At 40.0% G+C, this 27,935-nt stretch overlaps 2 protein-coding genes and 1 long non-coding RNA gene across 7 annotated transcripts in view; 1 reads left to right on the top strand and 2 right to left on the bottom strand.

Moving 5' to 3' along the window:
* The window catches only part of CPB2 (carboxypeptidase B2), a 54,909-nt gene extending 46,437 nt beyond the window's left edge, over nt 1–8,472 (bottom strand). Inside the window, exon 1 of one of the 2 annotated variants that reach the window (XM_019658706.1) lies at nt 8,307–8,472. In XM_019658706.1, coding sequence (XP_019514251.1) covers nt 8,307–8,380 — 74 coding nt within the window. In that variant the 5' untranslated portion in view covers nt 8,381–8,472. The remainder of the gene's footprint in view (nt 1–8,306) is intronic. The other variant, XM_019658707.1, reaches the window with a different exon arrangement.
* A 123-nt stretch (nt 8,473–8,595) lies between these two features.
* The window catches only part of LOC109391289 (uncharacterized), a 33,094-nt gene continuing 13,754 nt past the window's right edge, over nt 8,596–27,935 (top strand). Inside the window, exons 1-4 of one of the 2 annotated variants that reach the window (XR_002125773.1) lie at nt 8,596–8,792; nt 21,408–21,532; nt 21,638–21,728; nt 22,859–22,986. This is a non-coding gene — a long non-coding RNA (uncharacterized LOC109391289). The remainder of the gene's footprint in view (nt 8,793–21,407; nt 21,533–21,637; nt 21,729–22,858; nt 22,987–27,935) is intronic. The other variant, XR_002125772.1, reaches the window with a different exon arrangement.
* The window catches only part of LCP1 (lymphocyte cytosolic protein 1), a 90,914-nt gene continuing 79,686 nt past the window's right edge, over nt 16,708–27,935 (bottom strand). For all 3 annotated transcript variants that reach the window (XM_019658703.1, XM_019658701.1, XM_019658702.1), the window contains 3 exons: nt 24,435–24,558; nt 21,588–21,712; nt 16,708–18,544 (listed from right to left, as the gene is read on the bottom strand). In XM_019658703.1, the coding sequence (XP_019514248.1) occupies nt 18,412–18,544; nt 21,588–21,712; nt 24,435–24,558 (382 nt within the window). In that variant the 3' untranslated portion in view covers nt 16,708–18,411. The remainder of the gene's footprint in view (nt 18,545–21,587; nt 21,713–24,434; nt 24,559–27,935) is intronic.

The raw sequence follows: 27,935 nt of genomic DNA on the forward strand, positions 1-27,935 counted from the left end.
CGACTCATGGCAGCCCAGCTCCAGGTTGAGCTGTTGTTCAGCATCTTAGCTGTGGAGGGCAGTTCACTGGCCCTCATATGTGGGATCCGAACCGGAGCCCTCTGGCATCCCAAGCGAGTTAGTTCTTAACCATCGCGCCACTCGGCCGGCCCCCATTGGCTTTTCTTTATAGTATGGATTCTTAAACATGTGCAGATTCTTGTATGTGTGGATTTTTAAAATATCCTTAGATTTGCTTGATTTAACTCTACAAAATGGCATACTATATATTGTCTTCTGCATCTTGTTTTTTTCACTCAACACTGTGTTTTCAAGATTAACATTTGTGTTGAAATATCTAGTCATAATTGATATGTGCAAGAATTTGTCTACAAGTGGAATTGCTATTTTTTGGGTGTATGCACAATTTTAAATTCATAAGATAGTGCCAAAATATTTCTCAAACTTTTCTTTTTAATATTTTATTGGGGAATTGGAGAAGGGGAACAACATTGGGGAATTGGGGAAGGGGAAGAGACAAGTTGCTGTCCTTTTCTTCTTCAGTCTAGTTGTGGAGAACATCGCTTCACTGGCCCATGTTGATATTATCATTGCGTTCTTCCTGGGTGAGGCAGTTGTTTGCCAGTCATTGGACAGCTGCTCACACAGCTCACGGCAACTCACGCCAGTTGCTGGCCACTCACGCTGGCTGCTAGCCACTCATGATAGCTCACAGCAGCCCACTGCAGCAGGGGCTGCAGCCTATGCCGTTGCTGTCGACTCACAGCAGCCCAGATCCAGGTCACCATCTTAGCTGTAGAGGGCGCAGCATCACTGGCCCTCATGTGGGATCTGAACTGGAGCCCTGCTGCTCAGAGCTGGCATCCCAAGCCAGCTCTTAACCAACATGCCACTCAGCCGGCCCAATTAATTAATTAACCAAGATTACTCTACCTAGCAAAGCTATTAATTAGAATCGAAGATAAAGAGCTTCTCAGAGAAAAAAACCAAAAGGAGTTTATCACCACAAAAGCAGTATTACAAGGAATCTTAGAGGGACTTCTTTAAGACAGAAATAATAAAAAATATGAATAATAAAATGGAAATAACTACATAACTATCAACAATTACTTTCAATGTAAGTGGATTAAATGCTCCAATCAAAACATATTGAGGCTGAATGGATAAGAAAACAAGACCCTTACATATGCTGCCTATAAGAGACCCACTTTAGATTGAAAGACACACAGAGACTGCTAATAAAGGGATGGAAAAAGATATCTCATGAAAATAGAACAAACAAAAAACCAAAAATCTGGGGTAGCAATACTTAAACCAGACAAAAGAGACTTTAAAACAAAGACTATAACAAGAGACAAAGAAGGACCTAGTAATCCCACTTCTGGATATCTAGCCAAGGAAACCCAAAACACTACTTTGAGGGATTGTACTCATCCATATGTTCATTGCAGCATTATTTACAATGGCCAAGATATGAATGCAACCTGAGTGTCCCTGAATGAATGAATGGATAAATAAGAGGTGGTACATACACAATGGAATATTATTCAGCTGTAAGAAAGAATGAAATCTTGCCATCTGAGACAACACAGATGAACCTAGAGGGTATTTTGCTGAGTGTGGTAAGTCAGACAGCAAAAGACAAATGTCATATGATTTCACTTATAAGTGGAATGTAAAGAACAAACTAAACAAATAAAACAGAAACAAACTCATCACAGAACATTTTGATGGTTGCCAGATGAGAGGGGCTTGAGCATGGTTGAAAAAGGGAAAGTACAAAATGGTTGTTACACAGTAGTCCTGGGGATATATGGAATAGTATAAGGAATATAGTCAATAATATTGTAATAATGATGTACGATGTCAAATGGGTACTAGATCTGTTGTGGTGATAAATGAGAGGAGGATTGGGGGCAGGGTAAAAAAGGTGAAGGGATTACGAAGTACAAACTGGTAGTTACAAAATAGTCATGGGGATGTAAAGTAAAGCATAGGGAATATAATCAATAATATGGTAATAATTCGGTATAGTGCCAACTGGGTACTAGTCAGGGGGGCCACTTCTTAATGTATAACCACTATGCTGTACACCTGAAATTAATATAAAATAATATTGAATGTCAGCTATGCACTTGGCCCAAAACCATGCACTTGGGCCAAGTGGCCTGGTATACCATACGGGATTAGAGGCACCTGTGATGGGAAAAGATGTCATTTGGAGGTTTTGGCAGGTGATAGGAGAATCATAATATAGGCACCTATAACAAAGCCATGGCATCTGCAGTGGAGAATCATACACTTTTTAAAATATAGCTTTCCTCCCTAATTTTATGCTTTTCCATATTATTTACTTTTTAAACCAAAAAGAGCTCTTATTGTATTTAGTCAGGAAAAACACTATTAAAAAGCTACTCTGACTGTGAAAAAGCCATTATAGAGCTTCTCATGATGCCAGTGACCCTCTCACTAGCTCATTTGTTATTGTTTTCAAAAGTCCTCTGAGCCCATCCGTGGAGTATAGTCACCCAGTGAGTTTTCTTGCCTTTCATAGTATTTTCATTCTAACATGTCCTGTTCCAGGATTTTTTTAATCCCCCTCCTTTTTTTTTTTTTTTACCATCTGCCACAAGCGTTCTGACATTTCTAGTTCACTTCTGAAGACTAGCTGTAGCTACAGCAGGAGGGACTGTAGTTAATCCCATTAATGCTCCTCTTGTATATTTCCTCTAGAAGAGACCAACCAGGATGCCAGAGCAAGTGCTTCCAAAGGTTATTTTATGAAGCAGATTGATCTGTGTAGCACAAGGCATGACTATATAGCTATGTGTGCTGCCCAGATCCCCATCCAGGAATGAAATCCTATTTCCCCCAGTGCTGGAAGTGTTGGCAGCTCTCAGCTGAATTCCTTTCCAGGACTTTCCCTTGACTAACGAGAGCCATGTTGCCAAGGTCTTGCCCTCTCTCAGGTATAGTCCGTATGCAATGACTAATGAATATGGATCATAAAGACAAACCCCTTTGCCTCAATTTGGGACAACTCTGCAAGGACAACCCAGTTTTGGGGCTCCCTGTAGGTTTAGCTGAGGCCTTGGTTGTGACTGCATCACAGTTCAATTCCTTCTCTGAACAATTCTCCCCTTTCCTTCTTCTACAAATGTTGATCCTGTGATCACTTTCCAGTATAATTCTTACACGTAAAACTCTCAGAGTCTATTTCATGGGGAAAGTAATCCACAACACACACAAATGCATACTATTTGAGCTAAAACATGGAAAGCACCATATAAGTGCTACACAAATGCTCTGCTATCTAAATAAAGTTAGAAGTTATTTTTGGCTGAGCTAGTCAGAGAATGGACACATTTTGAGCTGAATTTTTGTGACACGTAGGATTTGATTGTAGAAAGGGAAATGAATGGCATAAAATAAAAATAGGTAGATTTTTGACCAGTGAATTAGAGAGAAAAATAGTGTAAGTGCTGGTGCATAAGTGGAAGAACCTAATCAGAGCTCAGGGAATGGCGAGTGATCCAGGCGGGCAGGAATACGGTGGTGTTGCTGGGATGGACCAGGAAACAAAGCCAGGATGAATGAGCAGGCTCGGACCTGATTACCGAGGGTCTTCAATGTTGGGGGTAGGATTGTAGCCCTTACTTACAAGGTGGTTGGCACTGTTTGGTGAGTTTGAGCAAAAATGTGACAAACTCCAAGCTCTCTTTTGATGTGAAGCATAAGGAAGTGGGGATTCATGTAATTTAATCATTATAATTTTAGAGTGAACTTCCTAACAAGTTAAACTAACAATGAAATGGGATACCTTATGAAACAATGACCTCTCCATTATTCCGAGGCTGAATTTCAATGTCACGTAAAGGAAGTCTTGTGTTGACTAGAAGATAAGATGCTTGGGCCACTTTTCTAATGTATTAAAGAAGGGACAAGTACCAAAGTTAGTCAACAGAGAAGAAAGAAAGAAAATGTAAGGTAAAAAAATGTGCCACCCAAATGGGCCTCTTTCTTAAGGGAAAAAAAAATCTTAAGGAAACTTAAAAAATAAGTTAAGAAATGTGGAGGAGTAAAATTATAAGGGCAAAAATTCACTGTAAAATATATTGATATGTCCAAGTAAGTTGTAGTGAGTTGGAACTCTTTCTAGCTTGAGTTTGATCTAAGTACCAACACAATAGAATCCGGTAACGGGATGAGGGTCAGACAGAACACCTTAGGTAGAACTTAAATTTCTGAAAATAAGTTTCATGACTCTGTGTTCTCTTATCTAGAGAGAGGCTATGAAAAGTGGTCAGGGTGCAGAGACAGAGAGTATTTATAAAGATATTTCTTTGCAGCAAGTTGTTGCAGTTCTTTTATCTCTACTCTCCCAGAAAGGGTGACTATCCGGGATCTGACATCCTTCATCTCAACTTAGTCGGGAGGGCTTTCAACAGATGGTAGGAAAGTCTAAACAGGTTTCCCCATGGATAGAGAGACATGAGGACTTATGCTTGCTCCTGAGAACGCTAAACCTGCGTATGGCTGGTCTCCAGTCGGCTAGGTAGCAATTAAAATCAGAAGAATCACTTCATGTAATATAGTAGCTATAACTCAGATGCCATCCAACAGTGCCACCTAAAGGGATGAAGAAATCTCAGTAGCAAGAACTTGGAGGAGAAGGAAAGACTCCTCGAGGTGAGGGATGGAGTGAGTCACAGTGACCATCTAGAAAGAGTTGCATCTATCCTGGTCTGGAGAGTTTCCCAGCAAGAGCATCTCAGAAATGTCTAGTAACTTAAAACCCAAGAAAAGGACTAATGAGAAAGAGTCAAGTGTGTGTGTGGAGAGAGGCGAGAAGTTCTTCTATAAATAAAGGTCAAGACATTTGAATAATACCTTGGTTAGACCCACATTCTAGTGTCTGAATTGAGGTTGTTTGCATTTTAACATGACCAAAGGACTATCAGTTACTCAGGAGTGGGCTAAAAAGTCCTAGAACTTTCTAACTTTTCGAGCAAGGGTAGGGGAAGATTATCCCCACCACATAGAGACAAAACATGTTTTGATCTGATTTCTGAAGTGATACAGTAACAGGATTTAACCAAAACCAATGGGGGGGGGGGGAGAAGGGCAGGCTAACACCAAAAATAGAACAAAAAACACAAACATAGAGAAATAAGTCACTTTACACGAAAAGTAAACTGAAGCTCTAAGAGGATGAGTGAGACATAGCTGATGCAGGTGCGCAACTTTTAACACCTAGGCAGCACTTCCTCTGTTGCTTCCCCTCCAGAGCACGATTATGCTCATCCAGGACTGCCCCCTACTGTGGTTTATAGGAGAAGGTTTACAAGTGCCACTGCTCTCAAAGATTATTTTTGAATTTAAAAAGCTGCCTCTGAACAATGGAACATAGCCCAAGGCTGCAATTTTGTTTTCTGTGTTACAGTGTGTTAAGGTCACTGGTGTTCTGTTCTTGAAGATGAAATAATGTATCAGTGGGAAGCTAAGTGAAGAAGAATAAACTGGCGGCAGATAGTACATGAAGTCAACAGAAGGAATACTTCCCGTGGTCCATAAATCACTCAGAAGCCCTCTCTCCTTCACCCTTCTTCTCTACTCTCCCATTCCTTTTCTGTCTTTTCTTCCTCCTTTTTCTCACTTCCTGATTCCAAATAAATGGCCTCAGCAGACAGGCCGCACTTAAGTAATCATAGCACGATGTAATTAATGACTCTGTTTACCAGATTCTTGCCAGTATTTTCTTTGTATCCTTTATTGTGTTTGGCCTTCAAAAGCTAGTGAATATGGAGACCTTTTTGTTGTTGGTGGTGGAGGTTGCCTTTCACTTTGGCATATGGTATTCATGCCTTTAAAAGTTTTTTTGTTCTCATTCCAGGGCACTTCATTGATGAGATTTATCAAAATGCACCTACAAATCAGCAACTAAGAGGTTGCCTGAATACAAAGTGTTATTGGAAAAGCAATCACGACAAGAAAACAATAACAAAGAACAGCTTTAGGAAAAAAACAGACTGTTAACTCTTTCTAGAAGAGATCATATTTATGACCCTAGAAATAATTAATCAAAACCTTCACTGTGAATCAAATTGGACTTTCCTTTTAGTTTGAGTAATTGGCTGTTCCTGGAAAAGCAGCACTCAGAATCATTTGGAACAAAAATTAGTTTTACTCACAGAAAGCAGTTTGTAATGTTATTTCTAATGGAGGGACAGGACTGATGAATCAGATATGCTTCTGCTCACAAAGCTTCAGCTACTCCACCCCCAAAACATAGGGGCCATCACAATACACACAAATAATGAAATATTTTTTATATTATTTGGTTAAAATATTGTCATGATCTCATTCCTCTCTTCAAGCATAGGTGTCAGTCAGACTTCAAAGTATGTGCTGAAGCAAAAACCAGTAAGAAAAGTCATGCATGAAGGAATTTTCTCATTTATTTCTTCACTATTTCCTTCCTTTCGGTCTATTTGTTTTATTTGCGTAATATTTAGTCCTAATACATTGTTATATGCTTACTCATTCTGAAGATACATGGTAAAACTTTTGATATATCTTGCCAATGGTTGTCTTATGAAGGAGTATGGTTCACTACATGACCAGGTGGCTACCTTTAGGAAAGCCCACAAAACTTTGGAAGCAGCTGTGACAATGCTTAATGCAAGGCTGGTGCAGAGGCCACTTATACACTTGTCAGAGGTGAAGACCAGGAGACTGGACCTCCAACCCTGGCCTGTCTTCCATGCTGCATTCCAGACTGACTGTCTGCTCCTCAAACTCACTATAACTCAACCTGATATCCCTTCAAATTGTCTCTCTTCCTAATTTCCAGATTTTTTAAACAATGCTATGCAATGAAACAAATGGAAATGATGCTAAAGTGGGTTTGAATCCAAACTTTACTGTTTGATTTTGGGCAATGATTTCTTCTTCCCGAGGTTCAGGTTCCTCTGTAAAATGTTGACAGAGATCCCCAGAGTGTAGGATTGCAGACATTTAACAAAGTCCCATTTCATAGTGCCTCGCCCGGTGCATGGGACAACACAGGTGCTAAATAACCATGAATTTCCTTTCTCTCCCCAATCTGTCAACGATAGTGTCACTGTCCACAGTACCAGGTTGAACACATTGCTATTGCTTTTCCTCTTCCCCTCTCACTTACCCTTAATTAAAGCCAATCAGAAAGTCATGGGATCTTAGAACTGGCAAAGACCTTAGAAATCAGAGTCATCTGATTTATTGATCAAACATAGATCTATGAGTCACCAATTTTTCTAGCAATTCGACTCCTGTGTCACTTCAACAAGTCATTATTTGGTGATGGAGTTTGTTGCCTGACACTTGACAATCATATTAAACAAAAAAGTATCAACAAGCAATAGTTAGCCTAGTGATGATGTGCAGACACGGCTTCAGGCTTACCAGTTGAGCGCTATTGTCTTAAACACTCTTTATGACTCAGAAAAATTTTTCTGGTAGAATTTTCCCTGTCCCTGGTATGTCCCTTCTCTATTTGCCACTCGCTAACATGGGAAGAGGAATCTGTCTCAGAAATTATTGAAGGAGAAAAGAATCATAAAATCAAAACAAAGGAAAAAATAAGAATTTCAAAGGAAACAATATAAATTTTAAGAAGCCTAAATATTGACTAATAGTTAATCAATTACAATATTACACACAGCCAGGAACTATTTTCACCATGTATTATATATGCTAGAACATGAGTTCGTTTGTGTTCTTCCAAGTGCTTTATAGTAGAAAATCTTAAGGGAATGACTCTACTAAGCAAAACAAGAGTTAGACATGTTCATGTAACTGTTCTTGTAACACAACTAACTATTCTTCCTTTAAATTCCATGCTGAATATTCATACACAACCCAAACCTCCTTGATACCTTGATCTTCTTCTCCCTCCTATGTTCCATGTACAAGAAGAAAATAAATTATCTATAGTTAATATAGTTTATTTTTGTTAGGGTGTAAATAATTATTTTTTATAAAAGTTTCTATTTCTTTAATCTCCATAGTCACTGAATATACAGATCATACATCCAGGGTCCTCCCAGTAATAAAACTAGAATGAGATAAGATATAAAACAGACCCTAGCTCTAGTGAGATCCTTATACTGAAATTGACTATTTGTCAGGGCAGCATGAAAAGTTTCTGAAAGAGCTGACCTTCAAACTATAACGTTTGCTCCCCAGTCCAGTGCACTGACTGGATTCCATGAGGGGCAAGCAAATGGGAAAATGGCCCACCACCCTCTAGGATCCCGCTGGGTTACCTCTGAAATGCGAAGACATGCTGCTCACAGAAGAGGAGGGTGGCTACAAGGACTCCAAAGCTATACAACTTCATCGCAACAGTGATTTATGGAAAAACAAAATTCTCTGAAGAGAAGGGTCCCAATAGCTGGTTACGTAACAGCCTTCTTTACACAGTGGTTAAAATATAATGGCATGTTTCCTCTCATTTCTGTAATCAATTAGCTTGGCTTCCATTTGCACTCTGAAAAAGAAAGTATGACGAGAGTTGTTGTTTTTGGTTTAGACTATTTAGAAAATATTTAACTTCTCAGGGAAGATGAGGCCAAGAATAAAAGGATAGCAGTGGAGCAAGAATGTGTTGGGTTTGTTGGAGAGCTATAGCCGTAGAGTATTGACTAATGGATCTTGAGCCCTGCTGAGGGAGGTCTCTACTGGAGTACTAAAAAGGCCTTCTCTTGCCTCTGTCTATTTCAACATTTTCAACTTAGATGAAGACATGGAAGGTGAGTTCCTCAAATGTGTGGCTGATACAAGGATGATGAGAAGGAGAGAGTGTATGGAGGATTACAGAATCCCCGTTTAAAAAGATTTTTCCTTGTCCTTATGGAATGATGGGCCTAAGAGGATAGGAATGCTATACTGTGGGAAGCTCAACAGTAAAGAAACCAGAGTAGTAAAGAAATCAGATTGCTCTAAATCATGTCTATTTAGGGAAGATCGCCATAATAGTCATTATCTAAATCAAGGTCCATGTGGTGTAAGCCCTGACCTTTTTTTTTTAATAATGCAAGTGCCTGTCTTTTGGCATCTGCTGTTGTATGATGGGAATTTGCTGCCCAAGTAACTATTCTTCTGCATGTCAGCTGTCCTGGTACACCCAATGACTTTTAAGGAATTATCCTTTTCTTCGATGTTCCCCAGATCCATTACTCTGGTCGAGATGTGGGCTTATTTTTTTTATTAACTTGTTTGGTACATAGAATCTATTTTTTATGTAAGGATTTAGACATTTCTTCAATTTTGGAATGTCCTTTGATTATTTCTTCAGCTAGTGTATCTCTGCTACTCCCTCTTAGGGGCTCCCTTCATTGTTCCTTGATCCATCCTCCATGTCTTGTAACTTTCCTTCATAGTTTTAAAAATCATAGTTTTTTGTCTCTGTGTGCTGAGTTCTGGATTTCTCAGCATCATCTTCAAATTCACTAACTCACTCTTAGACTGCATAGTCAATTGAGGTTTTGAAAAAAATATTATTTCAATAACCATATAATTTTTTCAACTTTTATAACTGGTCATTTTTCACATTTATTCATTTCACTTTTATGTAAGTATTTAAAAATATTATTTAAAAATATTTCATTGTTTAATTTTTTTATGGATATGTTTTTTTCAGTGGTGCTCCTGAGAATCTTCAGAATACTTATTTTAAAGTCTGTGTCAAACTGCTCTAGAAGATTAATTATATTTGGGGTGAATTTAAGCTCTGAGCACTGATTTTGTTGGCTGCCTTTCTTAGCATTTGATTTCTTTTGTGATTTGGAAACTTGGTTTATAGGTTCATTTTGAAGTCTTTCATTTTTCCTTCCCTGTCTTTCTCCCTCTGTGCTCACTTCTCTCCGTTTTGCACATGCCTCCAAGCTGCTTTCAATTAAAGACCTTGTCTTACTGGTTTTGGGAGCTTCTATGCTATGAGAATATTGTGGCTTTCAAAGAGCCAGTAACCAGGCAGAGATGACTTGACTTAGTTATTGGCTTAGTTCTCCTGGTTCACTTACTCCTCTGTCTGTTACAGACCAGCAGCTACTTAAAAACCAAGCCTAGGCAGCAGTGGACAGTATCTTTTTAAAACTGAGGTACCTAAAGTGAAATGCACAGATCTTAAGCATGCCATTAGATTAGTTCTGAAAAATATGTCTAATTGAGTAACCCCTATCAAGGTATAGAAAATTTCCATCACTTCAGAAAGTTCCCTCATATCCTCCCCAATCAATTCCCTTACTCCAGCAGCAGCTGTTCTGATTATATCACTGTAGATTAATTTTGCCTGTCCTAGAACTTCATAGACTCATACATGTACATGTTCCGAGTCAGTTCAGGCTGCTACAATAAAAATACCACAGATTGGATGGCTTAAACAATAAACATTTATTTTCCACAGTTCTGGAAGGTGGAAAGTCCAAGATCAAGGCACAGATTCAGTCTCTGGTGAGGACCTGCTTCTTGGTTCAAATATGGCCAACTTCCTGCTGAATCCTCACATGGCAGAAGGAAAATGAAAGAGCTCTCATTTATAAGGGCATTAGTCCCGTTCATGAGGGATCCACCCTCATGACGTAATCACATCCAAAGGCCCCACTTCCAAATACCATTACAGTGGGGATTAGTTGCAACAAATGAATGAGGGGCAGGGGACGGGGCCACAAACATTCAGTACATCTAGCATGCACTCTATTGTGTCAGGCTCCTTTTATTCAGCATGTTTTAAAAATTCTTTCACATTGTTGCATGTGCCAAAAATTGATTCATTTTTATTGCTAAGTCATATAACACTGTTTATCCATTCTCCTATTAATGGACATCTGGGATATTTTTAATTTGGGGCTATTATAAAGAGAACTGCTATGAATATATTTGTACAAAGCTTTTTTGTGGACAAACGTTTTCATTTCTCTTGGGTAAATAGGAATGTTTAGTTTTATAAGGAACTATTATGCTTTTCTCCAAGGTGGCTGTACCATTACCATTTCACACTCCCACCAACAACACGTTAGCATTCTATTGGGTTGTCGGAAAAGTCATGACGCATTTTTGCAATGAAAAAAATATGTCATGACTTTTTCAACAACCCAATTGTTTGTCCACATCCTTGTTGGTATTTGATGTAGGTTTGTTTTTTTTGTTTGTTTTTTTAGGCATGGCAGTGTGTGACGGTATCTACTTTTGGTTTTAATTTATATTTCCATGATGACTAATGATGTTAAGAATCTTTTCTGTCCTCATTGGCACGTGTGTGTGTGTGTGTGTGTGTGTTTTCAAATTGATTGATTTTTAAATCAGATTGATCATCTTATTACTGATTTGTAGCAGTTATTTACTTTTTTATTTTTAAAGATTTTATTTGGGAAATTGGGGGAGGGGAATAGCATTGGGGAATCGGGGAAGGGGAACAGACAAGTTGCTGTCCCTGTGTTCTTCAGTCTAGTTGTGGAGGACTTTGCTTTACCAGCCCATGTTGGTATTGTGATCACTGCGCTCTTCCCAGGTGAGGCAGATCAGTTGCAGGCCTCTGGACGGCCACTCATGGCGACTCTTGGCAGCTCACACCAGCTGCTGGCCACTCATGTTGCCTGCCAGCCACACACGGTAGCTTATGGCAGCCCACTGCAGCCTACGCCATCGCCAGAACTCACGGCAGCCCAGCTCTAGATTGACCTGTTGTTCACCATCTTAGCTGTAGAGGGCAGTGTCACTGGCCCTCATGTGGGATCCAAACTGGAGCACTACTGCTCAGAGCCGGCGTCCCAAGCCAGCTCTTAACCAACGTGCCACTCTGCCGGCCCAGCAGTTATTTATATATTCTGGACATCAGTCCTTTTTCAGATAGAAGTATTATGAATACATCTTCCTCTGGGAAGTGTCTGTTGCACTCTTTTTACCATTTTGAAAAATTTGGTTGTTCATCTTTTTCCTATAACTTGTGGGAGTTCTTTATATATTCTGGATACAACTCCCTTGTTAGATAACATGTTTTGTGACTATCTTCTGACAGTTTTTTGCTTTGCCCACTTTTTATTGGTGTCTTTTGAAGAGCAGAAGTTTTTAACTTTGTTGAGTCCAACTTATCATTTTTTCTTTAATGGTTAACACTTTTTGTGTCTTGTCTAAGAAATTTTTGCTAAATCAAGTTCATGGAAATATTATTCTTGAAGCTTTATAGTTTGGATTTTCACCTTTAGGTTTATGATTCATTTCAAACTAATTTTTGTAGATGGTATGAGGTAGAGATTGAGGTGCTTTCATTTTCCTTGTGGTCATTCAGTTGTTCCACCACCATTTGCTGAAAAAACTTTCCTTTTCCCATGGAATTGCTTTGTCATCTTTGTGAAAAATCAATTGACTCTGTAAGTGTGAATCTATACAATAAAGTTTGCAGTGATTTTTTTTCTAATACCAATAATAACTAGAAAAGTTCTGTGTTTATTTCATAACTCCTTTTTTCTCTTTGTGCTTCAGTTTTGAACACTATTGATCTGGCTTCCACTTCACTTACTGTTTTCCCTGCTATTGCAATTAGCTGACAAGTCTGTTGAAAGAATTCTTCATTTCTACATCATATTTTCATGCCTGACTTGTAGTTTGTTTTTTTTAAAATGTTCTTCTCACCGCTGCATTACCTTATCTGTTCATGCATGTTGTCCACAGCCAATTTCTACATCTAATTCTTTCAAAGAAGAAAAGAAATGGAGACAGTTTCTTTTCTCATTCTTCATCTCTCCCTGAGATTTCTGATTTTGGTACCTCTTGTGGGGAGTAAAAAGAACACAAAAGTTTGATCAGATGGACTCCACCCCTAGCTCACAGGCAAATATCTTAGTTTCCTGGAGGTGTAGCTTCTCCTTCTGAAAAATGTGGTTAAAAACAACCTACCTCAGAGGGTTGTTGTGAGGATTCAGTGGGGTAACATTTGAATGTAACTGGCAAAAAACCAGAAGTTCAATATGACCCATTCATATTAAAAAGATGAACCAGGAAGGGAGCTGACAGGGGCCAACATGTCTGCCCAGAGCCTTACCCAGCTCCTCATGACCTTGGGGACAGCGGGTCCTCTTTCTCTGCTGCTCCCAGAGAGGTAGGTGAGGAGTCACTGCCCCAGAAGGCAATCTAGTCCTGGGGGCTTATCTGATTGAATTATGGCCCCCGGGACCCGGCTAATTTGTACATTTGTTCTCCAGCCAAATTGGAATATTAGGAGGCAAAAATAATAGGTATTTCTTCAAAAGCCCTAACCCTGTGCTTAAGAATATCACCTCTCCTGTGAGGAGTGCTCTGTTTTGTCTTTCTCTCAATTGGGGGGTGAGGGAGGGAAGTGGGGGTGTCTAAGGATAAGGGCAAATGCCACTGCAGTCTTGGTTGGCCTGACTTGGATATGCATCTCAGGCTTATTGTTAGGTAAGTGCTGAGAGAGTCAATCAGTTTAATTATGCTTTATTATGAGTTCAGGTGCAGCTTACATTTACAAGTCTTCAAAATCGTTTGGTTATTAAAACTGCATAATCTTGGGAGGTGTCAAAGACACATAATTCATAAATGTTTTTTTTTCCTCCACACATTCTCTGTCATTTTCATTCATGGAGAGTGAAACAGCTTTATAAAGCTGTTTTGGCATATCTGGCCCCTTGTGTTTTCCTCCCGGGGAAGGAAGATGCCATCTCAGTATCCATTGAGAAGGGGACTTGAAGCTTGAAAGCAGAGAACTCTGTCCAGAGGTCCCATTCCCTTGCTTTGGCTAGAAAGATGGGGACTTGGGACATCAAGAGGGTTATATGGCACCCAGACAGGCAAACGCTTGTTGACTGGATGGTTAAATTGTGAAGAAAGCAAGATTTGCCTTTGGAAATTTCCATCCCTTCATTCTCTCTTTCTAAATCGCCACTCCCTCTTATTTCTCTCTTGTTTTTAGGATGCTTCACCCTGTCCTGCCCTTTGAAGACTACCCCAGCGTATAGACCACCCACTCTCAAATTTGACTGCATGTTAGAGTCATTTAAGGATCTTTTAAATATCTGGCTGCCCTGGTTGCACCTCAGATCAATTATATCAGAACCTCAGAAGAAGGGGATAGGCATCAGCATTTTTTAAAGCTCCTGAGATTATTTTAATGTGAAGACAGGGCTGAGAACAGCTGGTCTGGACTAGTGCTTCTCCAAGGTGGTTTGTGAGTCATAGAATCTCCTAGGGTATTTGTGGAGAATGCAGACTCTAGGGCACACTAGCCTTATAGGCATTGGATTTAAAGAGGGTATCTGGGAAATCTGTGTTTTAACAAACACCACGTGGTACTTGTTTAAATGGAGCTCCCTAATTCTGACATACCAGATAACATAAAACTACCATTTTGCCAGCCTGTCCCTGAATTGTTAATGGTAAGACAGTGGGTACTAACTAGACTATGTTTTTATGCCTCACATACGGTGGGTTATTAAATAGATGTAGACTTTAGACAAGAGAAAACATTTACACATTTTTTCGTCACCCATGCATACACTCAATTGGTAAACTCTGTCTTTCAGAAATGAGGAACAAGGACACTAAGTAAAGAGCAGTCTTTGGCAGCTGAGAGTTTAATTACTGGAATTTTATTAGGAAACTGTGAAAGTAACTAGATTTCACAAGAGGCTCAGTCAACGCTGCTAACTTGTTTTGAGCATTAGTTGTGACTTCTGGATCATGAGGCTGGCAGGGATGTACTGCTCAAAACAATGTCAAGTTCACTAAGAAAGCACCGCCAGCATTTAATCCAAGTGACCAAAGGTCAGAACAAAACTTTTGTGAATCCTTCATTCGGAGTTAATTTTTCCCCTGAACTCCCAAATTTTATTTACAAATTTGTTATGCTGTTTATCATATTGTTTCTTGTTATGTTTTGTGTGTATGTATGCACATTATTTCCTTGATGGATTAATGTGCTTCTTTAGACAAAAAATGGAGAAGTTGGGATCAGCTTGAGGGGTTGCCCAGCTCTGGGTTCTTTGTCAAATAATTTGAGGAAACTTAAGAGGATCTATGTTTTACTATCTAATGTTCAATACTTTTGCAAGGACAGAAACTTGATTAAGTATCTGTGAAATTAAAATTAACATTCTGTGCACAAGAAATGAGTATGTTGCTATTCATTGTGGCCTTAGTTGCGGAGGCAAACTATTGAAACAGCTTAAATATTTATAAGCCATTGATTAAATATAGTTTGACACACCCATACAATAGAATACTAAGCACCTGTTGAAAAAATTGAAGTGGGTCTGTATGTACCAATGTGGAACAATCTCCAAGATATGATGTTAAGCGAAAAAAGCGAGACTCAGAATGATGTGTGTAGTATGCTAATATTTGTAATAAAAAAGGTGTGTGTGTGTGTGTGTGTGTGTGTGTGTGTGTGTGTATAATATGTGCAGGGAATATGTCTATAAGGATACAAAAAAAATGTTAACAGTAGTTGCTGACTAGGAGGGGAACTGGAGGACTAGGACAGAGATAGTGGTGGGTAGATAAACTAGCTCTCTAGAGATTAAAAATAAACCTATTTGTAGAGTTTGATTATATCTGTGATATAATTCAAGTGAACAATGGTTTAACAATAGGCTCACAAAACTGGCTTCAGAGAGCTGATATGAGCCAACTTCAAACCTACCACTAGACACTGGGGGTGGGAAGGGGGCCTACCTTCCATTGTAGACCCTTCAGTACAATTTTAATTTCTAATGCCATACTTGGACTATATAATATGTAACAATAAACTTTCAAATTTAGAAAAATAATCATGCTTAGACTGCTGTATTCCTTTATCTTCTTCTCCAAGAGTCTCAGTTTCCCTTCCCTGAGAGCACTTACCCCGCTATCCTGAACCTGTTCAGCGTAGTCCTGCACAAAAAACACTTAATACCTGTAACCTCTAGATATGTAGGGAAGGCAGTACCTCCTAAGTGTAGAAGTTGCAGGACCATTCTGACCAGGAAAGTGCCACCACCAAAAAGCTGCTGCTGAAGCCAGGACGCAGGCTTTACCACAAAAGCCCTGCTTCCTAGCGGCCGTGGGTGTGTGTGGCTCCTCTGCAGGTCAGAATGTGACTGTGCCAAGTAGATGCTTTTTTGTCACAGCAGCCCACCAGGTAGGAAGCAGGTCGCAGCAGAATTCCTCAGCATACCTCCCTCCCCCTACACCCCTCTCCCACCTCAACCTGACAAAGTGAGGCCCAGACAGGCTGTCGAGGAGACCCCTGGCACTGCCAGCCCAAAAGATTCCTTCTCAAATCACTCCAAAAGTCGTTTTGCATCAATCCCCAAGCCTGGCTTTTGTTCACAACTGGGTTCAATGAGTTTCTGAGGGTTTTGTGTTTCAACTTTAATTTTATCCTTCTCTTTGTCAAACTAACTCCAATGTATGCTTCAGTTTTCAGCCGGAATATTTCTCCTTAGACTGTTTCCTCTGTTATAAGCTCCAGTCTCACCTTGCCTTATTAATAATCACTTATCACACCTGTTAGTTGGTTTATTGAACACCTGTCTTTTCTGATTGGCTTAGCTCAATGCCTATTTCATATATGGGCATATTCCCAAAACCCTGCACAGTGCCTAGCACATATTAGGCACTCAGTACATGTTGGCTGAATGAATTAGTAAGTTATGAAACCTTCAAAAGACATCCAATATAAGGAACATTTTATTTAGAGACATCTTGAACATGATTTTATCTTCATTTTCCATTAAGGCAGTAACATTCTTCCTGGAAGCAGATGGAGGAGAATCATCTGAGGCTATGTTAAGTGCAGATTAAGACAAAGCCAGCCACTTTGCATTCAGATGCTGCAGAAATACAGGTTATGGACCAGGAGAAGCCATTTATTGGCTTCCTGAGACCACTGCCAAGGCGCAGATGAAGGGCGATGCATTTCAATTGCTTTGAAAAATGGCTAAGTTCCATTACATACCACCCCTAAAGAAGGTGCCGCATTGATGAGCCCTTTTAGCATGAGGAAGTCTACTGTTGGGTCACAACACTCTGCTGCTGTTTAGCCTTTGGTAGGTTTTCATGGAAATTGTATAATCTATTATGGTTGCTTAAATTCACACTGTTCCTCTGGTTTTGTTTTGGAATTCTTTAAATATCCAGTAAATTAGTAAAGCAACTCAGGCAGTTCTTATCCAGCTTGACATCTGACTAGGTAAGGCTAGGTAGGTGTAGGGGTGTGTGTGTGTGTGTGTGTGTGTGTGTGTGTGTGTGTGTGTGTGAGACGGGGGATGAGGTGGGGGCCTGTTCATTGGCACATATTGCCCCCTGGGAGTTTGGGGGTGGCAAAAAGCTTCTACAGTATCAAAAAAGTAAACATTGATAATATGGCCTGGCAGCAATCAGATACACTGAGATCTAAGAGCAAATGAAAGCAGAGCAGGATTGTTCCCAGTCACCAGATATTTAGCCATTCCACAATAACTAGGTCTAATGTGCAGCACTAAATACTTGGAGAGGTCATGTCAAAAGATGGCTGCTTTGTTATGACTCCACGCTGCCCCCTCGTGGTTTGCTGCTCAATTACACACTCCTTGGATCTAACTAAGAGGTAAGAATCTACCTGAAGGCACAGTATTCAAGATATTACATCTGGTCTGAGCCCAAATCCTAGGGTAAAAACCAGAGGGCTTCCTATTGGCTGAACAAACAAAACATAACATGTGAGACCATAGTTCTGAGGAAAAGCTCTGATGAGGAGTCTTATGTCTGTAGGTTACCAGAGACACTTGGGACCCCAACAGCCTGACTGATTTGTCAGATGCTCTATATGGCTCAGAGGTGAGGATGGCCTACAGAGGTGGGCTAGAGAAGGCATAGTTTTGAGAGGGTGGAAAGCAATGTCACAGGGAGACGGAATGCAGGAGGAGGACAAAAAGAGAGGACATATCAAATGTTGGCCTTCAGAAACAGGATTTAAAACTGGTTTGATGATCCCCCTGATGGCCCTCATCTTAAACAAAAATGCAACCACATTAAGCTGGTTTGAAAGAGTATGTTAAAATTAAAAACACCGCGGCTTCTATGCTTGACTAACGGCAGGAAGCAGGAACAATGTCTGGAAAATAAGTTCTTTTTTTCCTCTAGATTTTCAAAGTAGCAATAAATTCAGTAAAAAAATATTTGTAAGACATTGGGTCTTCTGCAAAGAAGGAATCACTTTTTGTTAAATATAGGAGAGGCTACCTGGCTGAACAAGCATATACTTTTTGGAATATTGTATAATGTCACCAAGTTGAAAACTTTGGAATGGCTTGAATTGTTTCCGTGCTTCCAGGGAATATCTGTTGCTGAGCAGTCAGGAATGAGTGTGCCATCTCCAGCTTCACCCGCTGGGCCTTACACTCTCTTCATGCCTTTCCCCATGAGGCAGGCAAACACTGTCATGACCATTTTGGGGTTCACTTCAACCAGGTCTTCCGGAAGGGCATATACTCTTGTTCCAATTTTTCGAGCCATAGAGATGGCATACCTAGAGGGGGAAAAAAGAGGAAGAATGAGGAGAACCAGAGCAACAAAAGTATAAAGGGGGACCCCTCAGGATCACAGTTATAGTCATTTTATATAATGTATACTTCGATATACTATATACAACACTCCTGGTATGACTAGAGCCAGTCACTGGCATCCTCCCACTGTTGGGGGGGGGGCAAATCTGGGTTCCACAAAGCTCCTGACTCCATCAGACTTGCTGTCTAGCCTATGGAATTTATTACTTGTCCTTAGAGGTCTTCTTAGCTCTTGCCACGTTTGATGCCTACACCATGAGTATTGTCTTGGGCTATAGAGCAGCAGAAAAGTCATCAAACTGAACAAGAATGTGTGCTAGAAAAAGTGTGCAGACCATATTTCAATGACAGAAACATATTTACAAGGAAAAAAAGGGAAAATGCATCTATAATACTTGGACCTTCCACATCAACTCTTTTATTCCTTGTCCCATTCTAACCCTTGTGTGTGTGTGTGTGTGTGTGTGTGTGTGTGTGTGTGTGTGTGTGTGTNTGTGTGTGTGTGTGTGTATATATATATATATATATATATTTAAGTTGCTATAATAATGGAATAGCTAGAGTATTATACTACACATTTTTCACATAAAATAATCATAGCTACATCAGAACATTAGTGCTTTATTTATAGTTATATGAAAACAATTTTTATTAGTTGTAATCTATTTTCAAATGAGCTCATATTATTACCTGTCAGTCCCTCCATCAACTTCATTTATTATCTAGTAACTTCTCACAATGGCTACTCCAGAGGTTCTCCATTCCACCTAAGGCCCCATGACTCTCTCTGCTCCCCTAAACTAACTTTACTCTTAGTTTATGGATCAAATTAAATTAAGAGCATCAGGCTGGAATAATCCACACTCTTTCTCCTTATCCATCTCTCAACCACTTCCTCTATATTCATTATTAATGAAATAAAATGTATTTTTCATTACAATATAGAAAGGGAAAATTGTTTAAAAATTAGAAAATAGAACTTCAAAATATCATGCACAACTTTGCCACCATAAGCATTTTTAGAATTTTGTATAATTTCTTTTACCCATTTTTTAAGTAATTGTGTATCTTGACCTTACAGGATAGCATTTAGGAGCTGGGGCTCTGAGGTCAGACTTTGACTCTTAGCAGAATCACTTAATAGGTGTAACACCTTGGGCAAGTTCCTTAAAACTAATCACATCCCTCGTGATCATGTAGCCTCAAGGTCTTTTTAAGGTCTTTTTAAAAAATTTCTGGGTCTTCATACATGCTTGTCCCTCTGCTTGAAGTATTCTTCTTACAGCCTTCACCTGTCTAACTCCTCCTTACTTGTCCTTCCGATCCATCTCAGCATGGATGGTATTTGCTCTGCAGAGCTTCAGTTTCCTCCCTGTCTGCTTTGTAGCACCCTGTACTCCCCTTTGCATACCACCCATCACACTTTATTGTAATTCATGTAATTATTTATATTCTCTCCATTAGATTGTGCTAAATACCAGCATACCTGAAACAGAGTTTCCCACTTTTCCAATTGGGAATAGAGAGAAGTGCACCGTTAGGCTATACTGGGGATGCCAAAAAAATGTATACAAGTGGACACTTTGGTCACTGTTGCTCAAGCAATAGTTCGCTGTCATCAGAAGTGTCTGGACACTGATGGTAACCACTTTGAGTACTTCTTGTAATTGCAGAAGTCAAACGTGACTTGTGTTCATTTTTTGTTATCAGTATATATTGAGTATTACAATTTCAAGTTTTTTCCTTTCTTAAAATGTGTATACATTTTTTGGCACCGTGTGTGTGTGTGTGTGTGTGTGTGTATCAGGGCTGCTGGGCACTAGTCACTTGTTTATTCTGAACCTGTGTTATGAGTTGAATTGTGTCTCCCCAAAAAGATATGTAGAAACCCTATCTTCTAGCACCCCAAATTCTGACCTTATTTGGAAATGGGATTGTTTAAGATGTAGTTAGTTAAGATGAAGCCATGCTGGAATAGTTTGCAGCCCTAATCCAGTATGACTGGTATCCTTATGAAAAAAGGCGAAGAGATGCAGACACACACACAGAGGGAACACAGCCATGTGAAGTCACAGACACACAGGGGAGAAGGCCATGTGAAGATGGGGGCAGAGAGTGGAGGGATGCTTCTATAAGCCAAGGATTGCTGACCAACGCCAGAAGGTAGGAGAGACGTGTGGAACAGATTCTCCCTTAGATCCCTCAGAAGGAAACAAACCTGCTGACGCCTTGATCTTGGACTTGAAGCCTCCACACTGTGAGAGAATAAATTTCAGGGAAGTCACCTTGTTTGTGGCATTTTATTACGGCAGCCCAAGGAAAGTAATACACTTTGTTCTGAGAAAGGCACCTCTCTAGAGTAGAGATTAGCAAACTTCCCATAAAGGACCAGATGGTAAATATTTTAGACTTTGTGGGCTTTGTCACAACAACTTAGCTCTGCCATTGCAGTAGGAAAGGAGCTATAGAAAATATATAAATAAATAAACATGGCTGTGTTTCAATAAAACTTTATTTATAAAAGCAGACAACAGGCCAAATCTGGCTCACAGACTTTAGTCTGCTGACACTCACTCTCTGCACTGTAAAGCAAATGGCAGCTGCTTCCAAGCTGGCGAAGACCCTGATCTTGAACCCACTCCTGCTCATTCATATCTATGGGTATTCACAAAAAGGCTGTTTATATTCAGGCCTGCCAAGTACAAACTTTATTTAGAAAATCTCCTATAGATTATGATTATAAAATTGGTTTTATGAAACTATAGACTTGCTTATCAATTGGAAGCATGTTTTTGTTGTTTTCTATCTCGCTCCCTCTAACACTAGGAGACTTAAACCACTATTGCACAATATCTAAAATAACGAAGATGGGACACAAGTCATGAAAAGAAAAAAGCATCAATAGGAAAAGTAAAGTGTTTGCACAAAGGCACGAGCAATGGATTTTATAGGTATGCAGTTGCCAGTTGGGTCCTTCCCTCCCTGACCTCAGGTTTTTTTACATACTTGGCATTGTTGAGTTTCTCTTCATCGTTCAGATTTTCTGTCTTCAAAAGGTCATAGTTAATGGAACCTGGTTGAATGGCATCGATGAGATCCAGAACGGGCAAACTTGTACTAATCTTTGGGTCCTGCACAGAGAGAACGGTGAGTTTTATCAGTATGCCCCCAAATTACTTCTATTTTGCTCAAGGAGTGGGTGGTTCTTTCCTCTAAAATATGAAATATACATAGCCTGGTCTGGGAAATGCCACAGTGTTATACATGGTGCTTCAAATCAACTGTAGTTTCTATAGAGGCATCAGTAGCTTCCTGGGCTTACTAAGGAGAGGAAACCCATTATCTGCCAAGGGGCAGGGAGTCATTCTCAAATAGTGAGTGAATGAAAGAAAGCACAACTAGAGAAAAGTAGAGAGCTTGAAATATAGTATGTTTAGTGTTATACTGGTTATGAGTAGAGGAAGGGATGACTTGAAAAAGAAACCAGAAAGAAGAGACCAATTAGGAGAAACCTGGCTTCATTTTGTGGGGAACATCCCAGAGGTGATGGGCAGGGATAGTGATAAGAGCTCAGATAGATAGGAACTTCAGTAGATGCTCCTTTCTTGGGGACCTCATGGAAAGAAAAGAGTCCATAGGTCCAGGGAGACAGTGATGGCAATTATGCTATTAAATGCAATGACAGTAACTAATATTGGTGTCATATTTTGCTCATCACTTTTTAGTAAGTTAACTCACTTGTCAACACAGATGTGGGCATCAAAATTTAATTTACAGTAAGTAAAGGCAGTTTCTGAGGTTAAGTGACTTGCTGATAAGTGGTGGAGCTGGGATTTGAACCCAGGTATTTCGACTTAAAATCGCGGGCTCGTTCTTTGGCATTTGTAAACATTTTGATGGTCACACCTAGAGCTGTGACTGTTTCTAAGTCGTGAACACATAAAACTCTGCAACATCCATGCTCCTCTCTCGGGGACCTGTGAGTGCAGACATGGAGAGGCAACTGCTCGTCTCCATCTTAACACAGTCAAGTCCAAACACTTCATACCTTGAAGATCCAAATCAGAATCAATTCCAGGCAAGAAACAAAGCAGAGGACACTGTAAGATGCTAGGTCTCTAGCACTGGTCCTCTGTATAGGCGGAATAATATTTTAAAAAAATATAATGGGTCCATTTTTATTTACTCATAGGTACTACAAGAACTACCACAAAATTAAAATCAACATATAATCACAATCTAATTTCCACCATTATCCTGAGCTTCTATCTCCACAGAATTTTTTGGTGAAGAAGCCCAAGGGAAGCAAAATGCAGAGATTTGAGTTTCGCCTTCTTTCTCTGCCCACAATCTTGTGAAGGTGCTGACAGGCAGAGAAATGGCCAGCAACTGGCAGCACAGAAAGGTGAGGAGGGGATGAGGAATAGTTCCACAATGGTTAATCAAAAGTGGATTGTGTTCCTTTTTTAAGGGTTTCACTTTAAAGCAATGTGGGGTTAATTTGAAATTTTCCTTTTGTGGTCCATTTACATGATCAATTCTGAAATGACATAGTGAGAGGACAGGAGAAAGTTAGCACAGAGAGAAACAAGGTGCAAAAGAATTGTCAAACATTCCTAACAGGGAATCCTCACAAGAACACCCCAGAAGTCTCAGGGGAACGTAATGGGCTTCAGGGGCAGCTGTTTACAGAGAGATGCTCCCCTGGGCTACTTAACCGGTCACTTCGCAGTAATGGTTGGGTGACCTATAGATACACCCTGTTCTACAACCTCAGCTGCAGATAAAAGACACTTGTCTCCTCACTGATGGACCATCTATGGCAATCACTAGCCCTAATCTCAGGAGTTACATGAGCTCCAGTTTCCTCACATATGAAATGAGGAAAACAGGAAAAAGCTGACTTCACAATGTCTGTGAAGATGAAATGAGACATTACAAATGAGGAGCCCCTGACACTCAGAGCACATGGAGTGTGCCTTTCCCCTTTGTTCTTCACCACCTTTCCAAACCTTTTTCTGGAAGAACTTGCTCACATCTGTTACCAGCCTTCGCTCCTATCTCGGCTCAGTAATCCAGATGGAATGGTAAACTGGGGTGGGGCGGGGACGGAGGTGGCTGTTATCTGTGATGCGTTCACTGGGAGTGGGCACTCCTGGTACAGCCCAACCCAGAGATGCCTTTTGCCCTTTCTAGTGGGGAAAGATTTTAATTTTTTCTTGATTTGGAAGCATAGGATTGATGTCATGATGAATGCCTCACCGACCCTGTTAATACAACTCTGAAGGGGTCCCTCCCAGTAATCTTGACCTTTAAACAAGAAAATGCAGTGAAGATGGCACAAACATTACAACATGGATCAAGTGCACAGGTTCCTTGAGGCAGGATCCAGTTAATGTGTGAAACATGAGCTAAGAAATTTAATAAAAGATAATGCTATTATTAATAAAAGTGGGATTTGGATACAAGTACAAACTGCTTTTCCTCAGAAAATACTATATGGTAAATCTTTTAGCATTTTACATATCACCAGCATTATGTTAACAATATGAATCATAAAGCTGTGCACATTTAAAAATTATCATATTTTATGTTACTTTGGAAGAACAATGGCTGAAATGGCGTGTAAAAAAATTATGGGTTTTTAAAATTAATGATTACAGGCAAAAGTGAAATAAATTTGTCAATTAAATGGCTTATGAACATCAAAACAACAATGGGTCAATCAAGCAAAATTAAAATTAGAGGGGGAGCCTCAAAACCTCATACTGATGGTCACTTTTAAATAGAGAGAAAACAATAACCTGAAGCATAGAACTCAGGTGGTCACAAGCAGTAGACTAAACATTTTACCTTGAAACTAGAGATGGATGAACTTTTCTCTGCTTCCTTCAATGTTTCATTCACCCAGTTGACAATAATGTCATCATTGACTTTCCGTCCACCTCCAATTTCTTCCAGAATATTCAGTGTGTACCTGAACAAAATCAAGAATGATTTCTGGAGAAAACTTGCTAAAGAATTCAGTATCACAGAAAGTTGCTAGGTATGTCACAGAAGATAACCTGGACACCACTACATTAGTGGGGGGGAAAAGGAAAATATACATACATTAGTTGCTTTTAGAATAACTTAAAATGTAACTCTGTGGTTGTTAGAGTGAGGTGCAGAGCAAACCCCTTCTATGCAATACCATTGTTCTGGGTAGGAAGAGAATGCAGATGAGAAAAGAAGCAAGGAAAGGAAAATGAACCAAAAGATTTGAACCAGTAACGCTTTTCTTAAAGGAACCATAAAAATCAAGGAACAATTCAATGTTAGAAAAGCCCAAGTAACCAACATATTGAAGGACAAAAATAAGCGAATTTCCTTTATACATCGTAGAAGCAGAAATATTAGGAATACCTCACTCTGAAGATCACTTTAAAATAGAAACCAAAGTTAACTTCCGGCCTGAGAGTAAGAGTCACATTAGAGGCATACTGTTAGGAGAACTGGGTTTGTTTGGGAAACATTTTTTAAGAAGGTGCTCCAAGCTCTTAAAATTTCACAGAGGAGGTCCACCATTTCCTAAAGCTGCTCCCTCTGAAAGGGGAATACACAGCAGAAAGCCAAGCAGTTAGGCAGGTTTGTGGGCCTCAAGGCTCAGGCTTGCAGAAGAGGGTCAAATTACCCTTGAAAGGCCTTCAGGGCTCGGGTTTCAATGTGCTGCTGTGCACTCTGAAACTGAAGTATACTGCCATTAAGTCTGGAGGGAGGGCCTACCTAAATGAGGTCACCCTCCAGTTGAGTACCTGGATTCTGCTTACATAAGCCATCAGGTGTCCTCTTCCAGTCACTGTTTCTATGAAAAACACAATTATCCCACAATTTTCCACATGGGCTGCAAGTTTAATCTCTGAAATAGGAATGATACCCTGTTTCCTCCAGGTTATAGCACCTTCCCATCATTGTAGGTGGGTAGGAAAAGGGCCTCTGCAGATATATATATATATTTTCATATATTCATGTTCACCAATCTGACATCAAAGTCCTCTAAAGTATACTCCTCAGACTCCCTCAAGTCAACTGGCTCCTTTTCATTCTGTCTTTCCTCCTCATAGAATTACCTTTCTATAATACAGCTCTGGTCATGTCATTTAAAGTGACTTCCCATGGCCCACAGAATACAGGTCAAATTCCTTAGAATGGCCCATGAGGCCCTTCACAATTTGGCCCTAGTGTCTCTTTTCAGTGGATCTCTGATTTCTTATTCCTGCCTCTCATCCCAGCCTTATCGCTTGGAGGACACACACACTCATGCTCCCACCTCACAGAACCAGCAGCAGCTCCCTCACCACACCATGCATCCTCCTGTCTCCTGCCTCGTTGCCTCCTTGACTCAGCTATGTTCTCTGGCAAACAATTTCTAATTCTTTGAACGATCCCTAGCTTAAGAATCATTTTCCCAACCTATAGCGTGCACCAATCATTATTACACTTAGTTCCAACCTGCTTCCCAGAACTTTTGATGGAATTGATGTGCCTGGCTCTGTCTGCCTACCATGACCCCTCAGACAGAATCCATAACCCTGTTCATGGTGTTTTCAGGGGTTGGCAGAGTGCCTAGTATATATTCAGCATCTAGTAAATGGAGGACTGGAGTGGTGGGTGAAATAAATAGAGTGGCTTCTCCCAGAGAAAGCAAGGAGAACGTAAAGATGAGTAATGCTTAGTCTGGGCCCCAAAATGGGACCAAAATGCTAAGTAAGGACTAATGAGTACAAATGCAATAAGGTCCAGGTAGATTTTCAAAATATCCCTAGTTTGGAAAAAGAGCTTAGTTTTGATTTGTTTTAAATGATGATGTTTTATGACTGGCTTCTTGTTTCTTGATAGTTAGCATGTATCCTCAGTTATTAGCATCTACTATAACATTTAAACATTTATTTTTCTTTTTTTAAAGAAATTTTATTGGGGAACAGTGTGTTTTTCCAGGAACCATCAGCTCCAAGTCAAGTAGTTGTTTCAATCTAGTTGTGGAGGGCACAGCTCCTTGGCCTACGTGGGAATTGAACCAGCAACCTTGGTGTTATGAGTTTGGACTCTAACCACCTGAGCTAACTGGCTGCCCAACATGTAAACATTTCTGCCTACTAAACTCATTAAGGAATGGTAGGTTAGTGCTTGCTTCCTTGGGCATGTCTAAATATATAGCCTGATGAAAACAAACTAAGTTTAATCTTCTAGCAGCTTCACTCATCTCAGGACTGAATTCTCACTTCTCTTCGTCAAGAGTCCCAGCTTACTTTGTTGACACTCTCAAGTGGACAGACACAATGCATTTTGACTTTACTAAAGGACGGGGAAACTTAGATGCAGAAAATAGTGGAGGCAGCTGGTTGCATTCAGGGGTCTGAGAACAATCCTTCATGGTGGCACAGAGTTGTCCTCCTGCCACCTCAGGAGAGATGAAGAGGCTTAACATGGAGTCAGATACCTGTTTACAAGTACAATGATAACAACAAAGGGAAGAAAGGGTAGAATTAGGTTAGAGCTTCAGCTCTAAGCACTAACCGCAGATACAAAATTCAAAATAGAAATCATTTGGTCTGTGTCTACCTACGATTTTTCTTGTGAAATAGTCCATTATTGTCAAACATGTTTGGGGGCAACTGTACTATTATTAAATGGAACCCTCTAGACAAGATCCCAATACCACCAGTGTTTGCCAAACTGTGCTACGCTGAAAAGCCCTGTGTCAAAATGAAACAGCATCGTGAGCCCCAGCTTTGCCAGTGCCTCATTCAACAAAAGGGTTGATGGCATGTACGTGTGTGAGTGGTATTGGACGGGCTGTGGTCATTATTTGTTTGGTTTCCTGACTTCCAACACTTGTTTTATTTACTTAACATTTGAACCAGAAGGACAAACCTTGGTGTTTGGTTTTTCAAGAACCTATCCCCAGTTCACTGTCCACAGCCTGTTTGATTTGGGGAAAATCCCCTCATTTGCCACTTTGTTCATTTGCTGGAGTCTAACCAGAATTCCTGTCTGCCCACAATGCAGCCTACTTGCTTTGGGCTTTTGCCTCCAAATTTATGCAACCATTATTGGGTTGTCAGAAAAGTCATGATGTATTTTTTCTATGTTTTTTTGTTGCAAAAATGTGTCATGACTTTTCTGACAACCCAATATTTGCCAGCTTTCCAATTTGAGAATGATTTCCAGGTTACTGAAGGGGAAAAGGAAGTTGCAGCACACATCTCTCATTTGTTCTTAGGGGGGGAAAATGACATACCATTTATTGCCCAGATAAATGACCAAATTAGCATATCTGTGCAATCCAATGAAATAAATTCCAGCTACAACTGG

The sequence above is a fragment of the Hipposideros armiger genome, unplaced genomic scaffold (genome assembly GCF_001890085.2).
Source record: "Hipposideros armiger isolate ML-2016 unplaced genomic scaffold, ASM189008v1 scaffold_287, whole genome shotgun sequence".
NCBI lineage: Eukaryota > Metazoa > Chordata > Mammalia > Chiroptera > Hipposideridae > Hipposideros > Hipposideros armiger.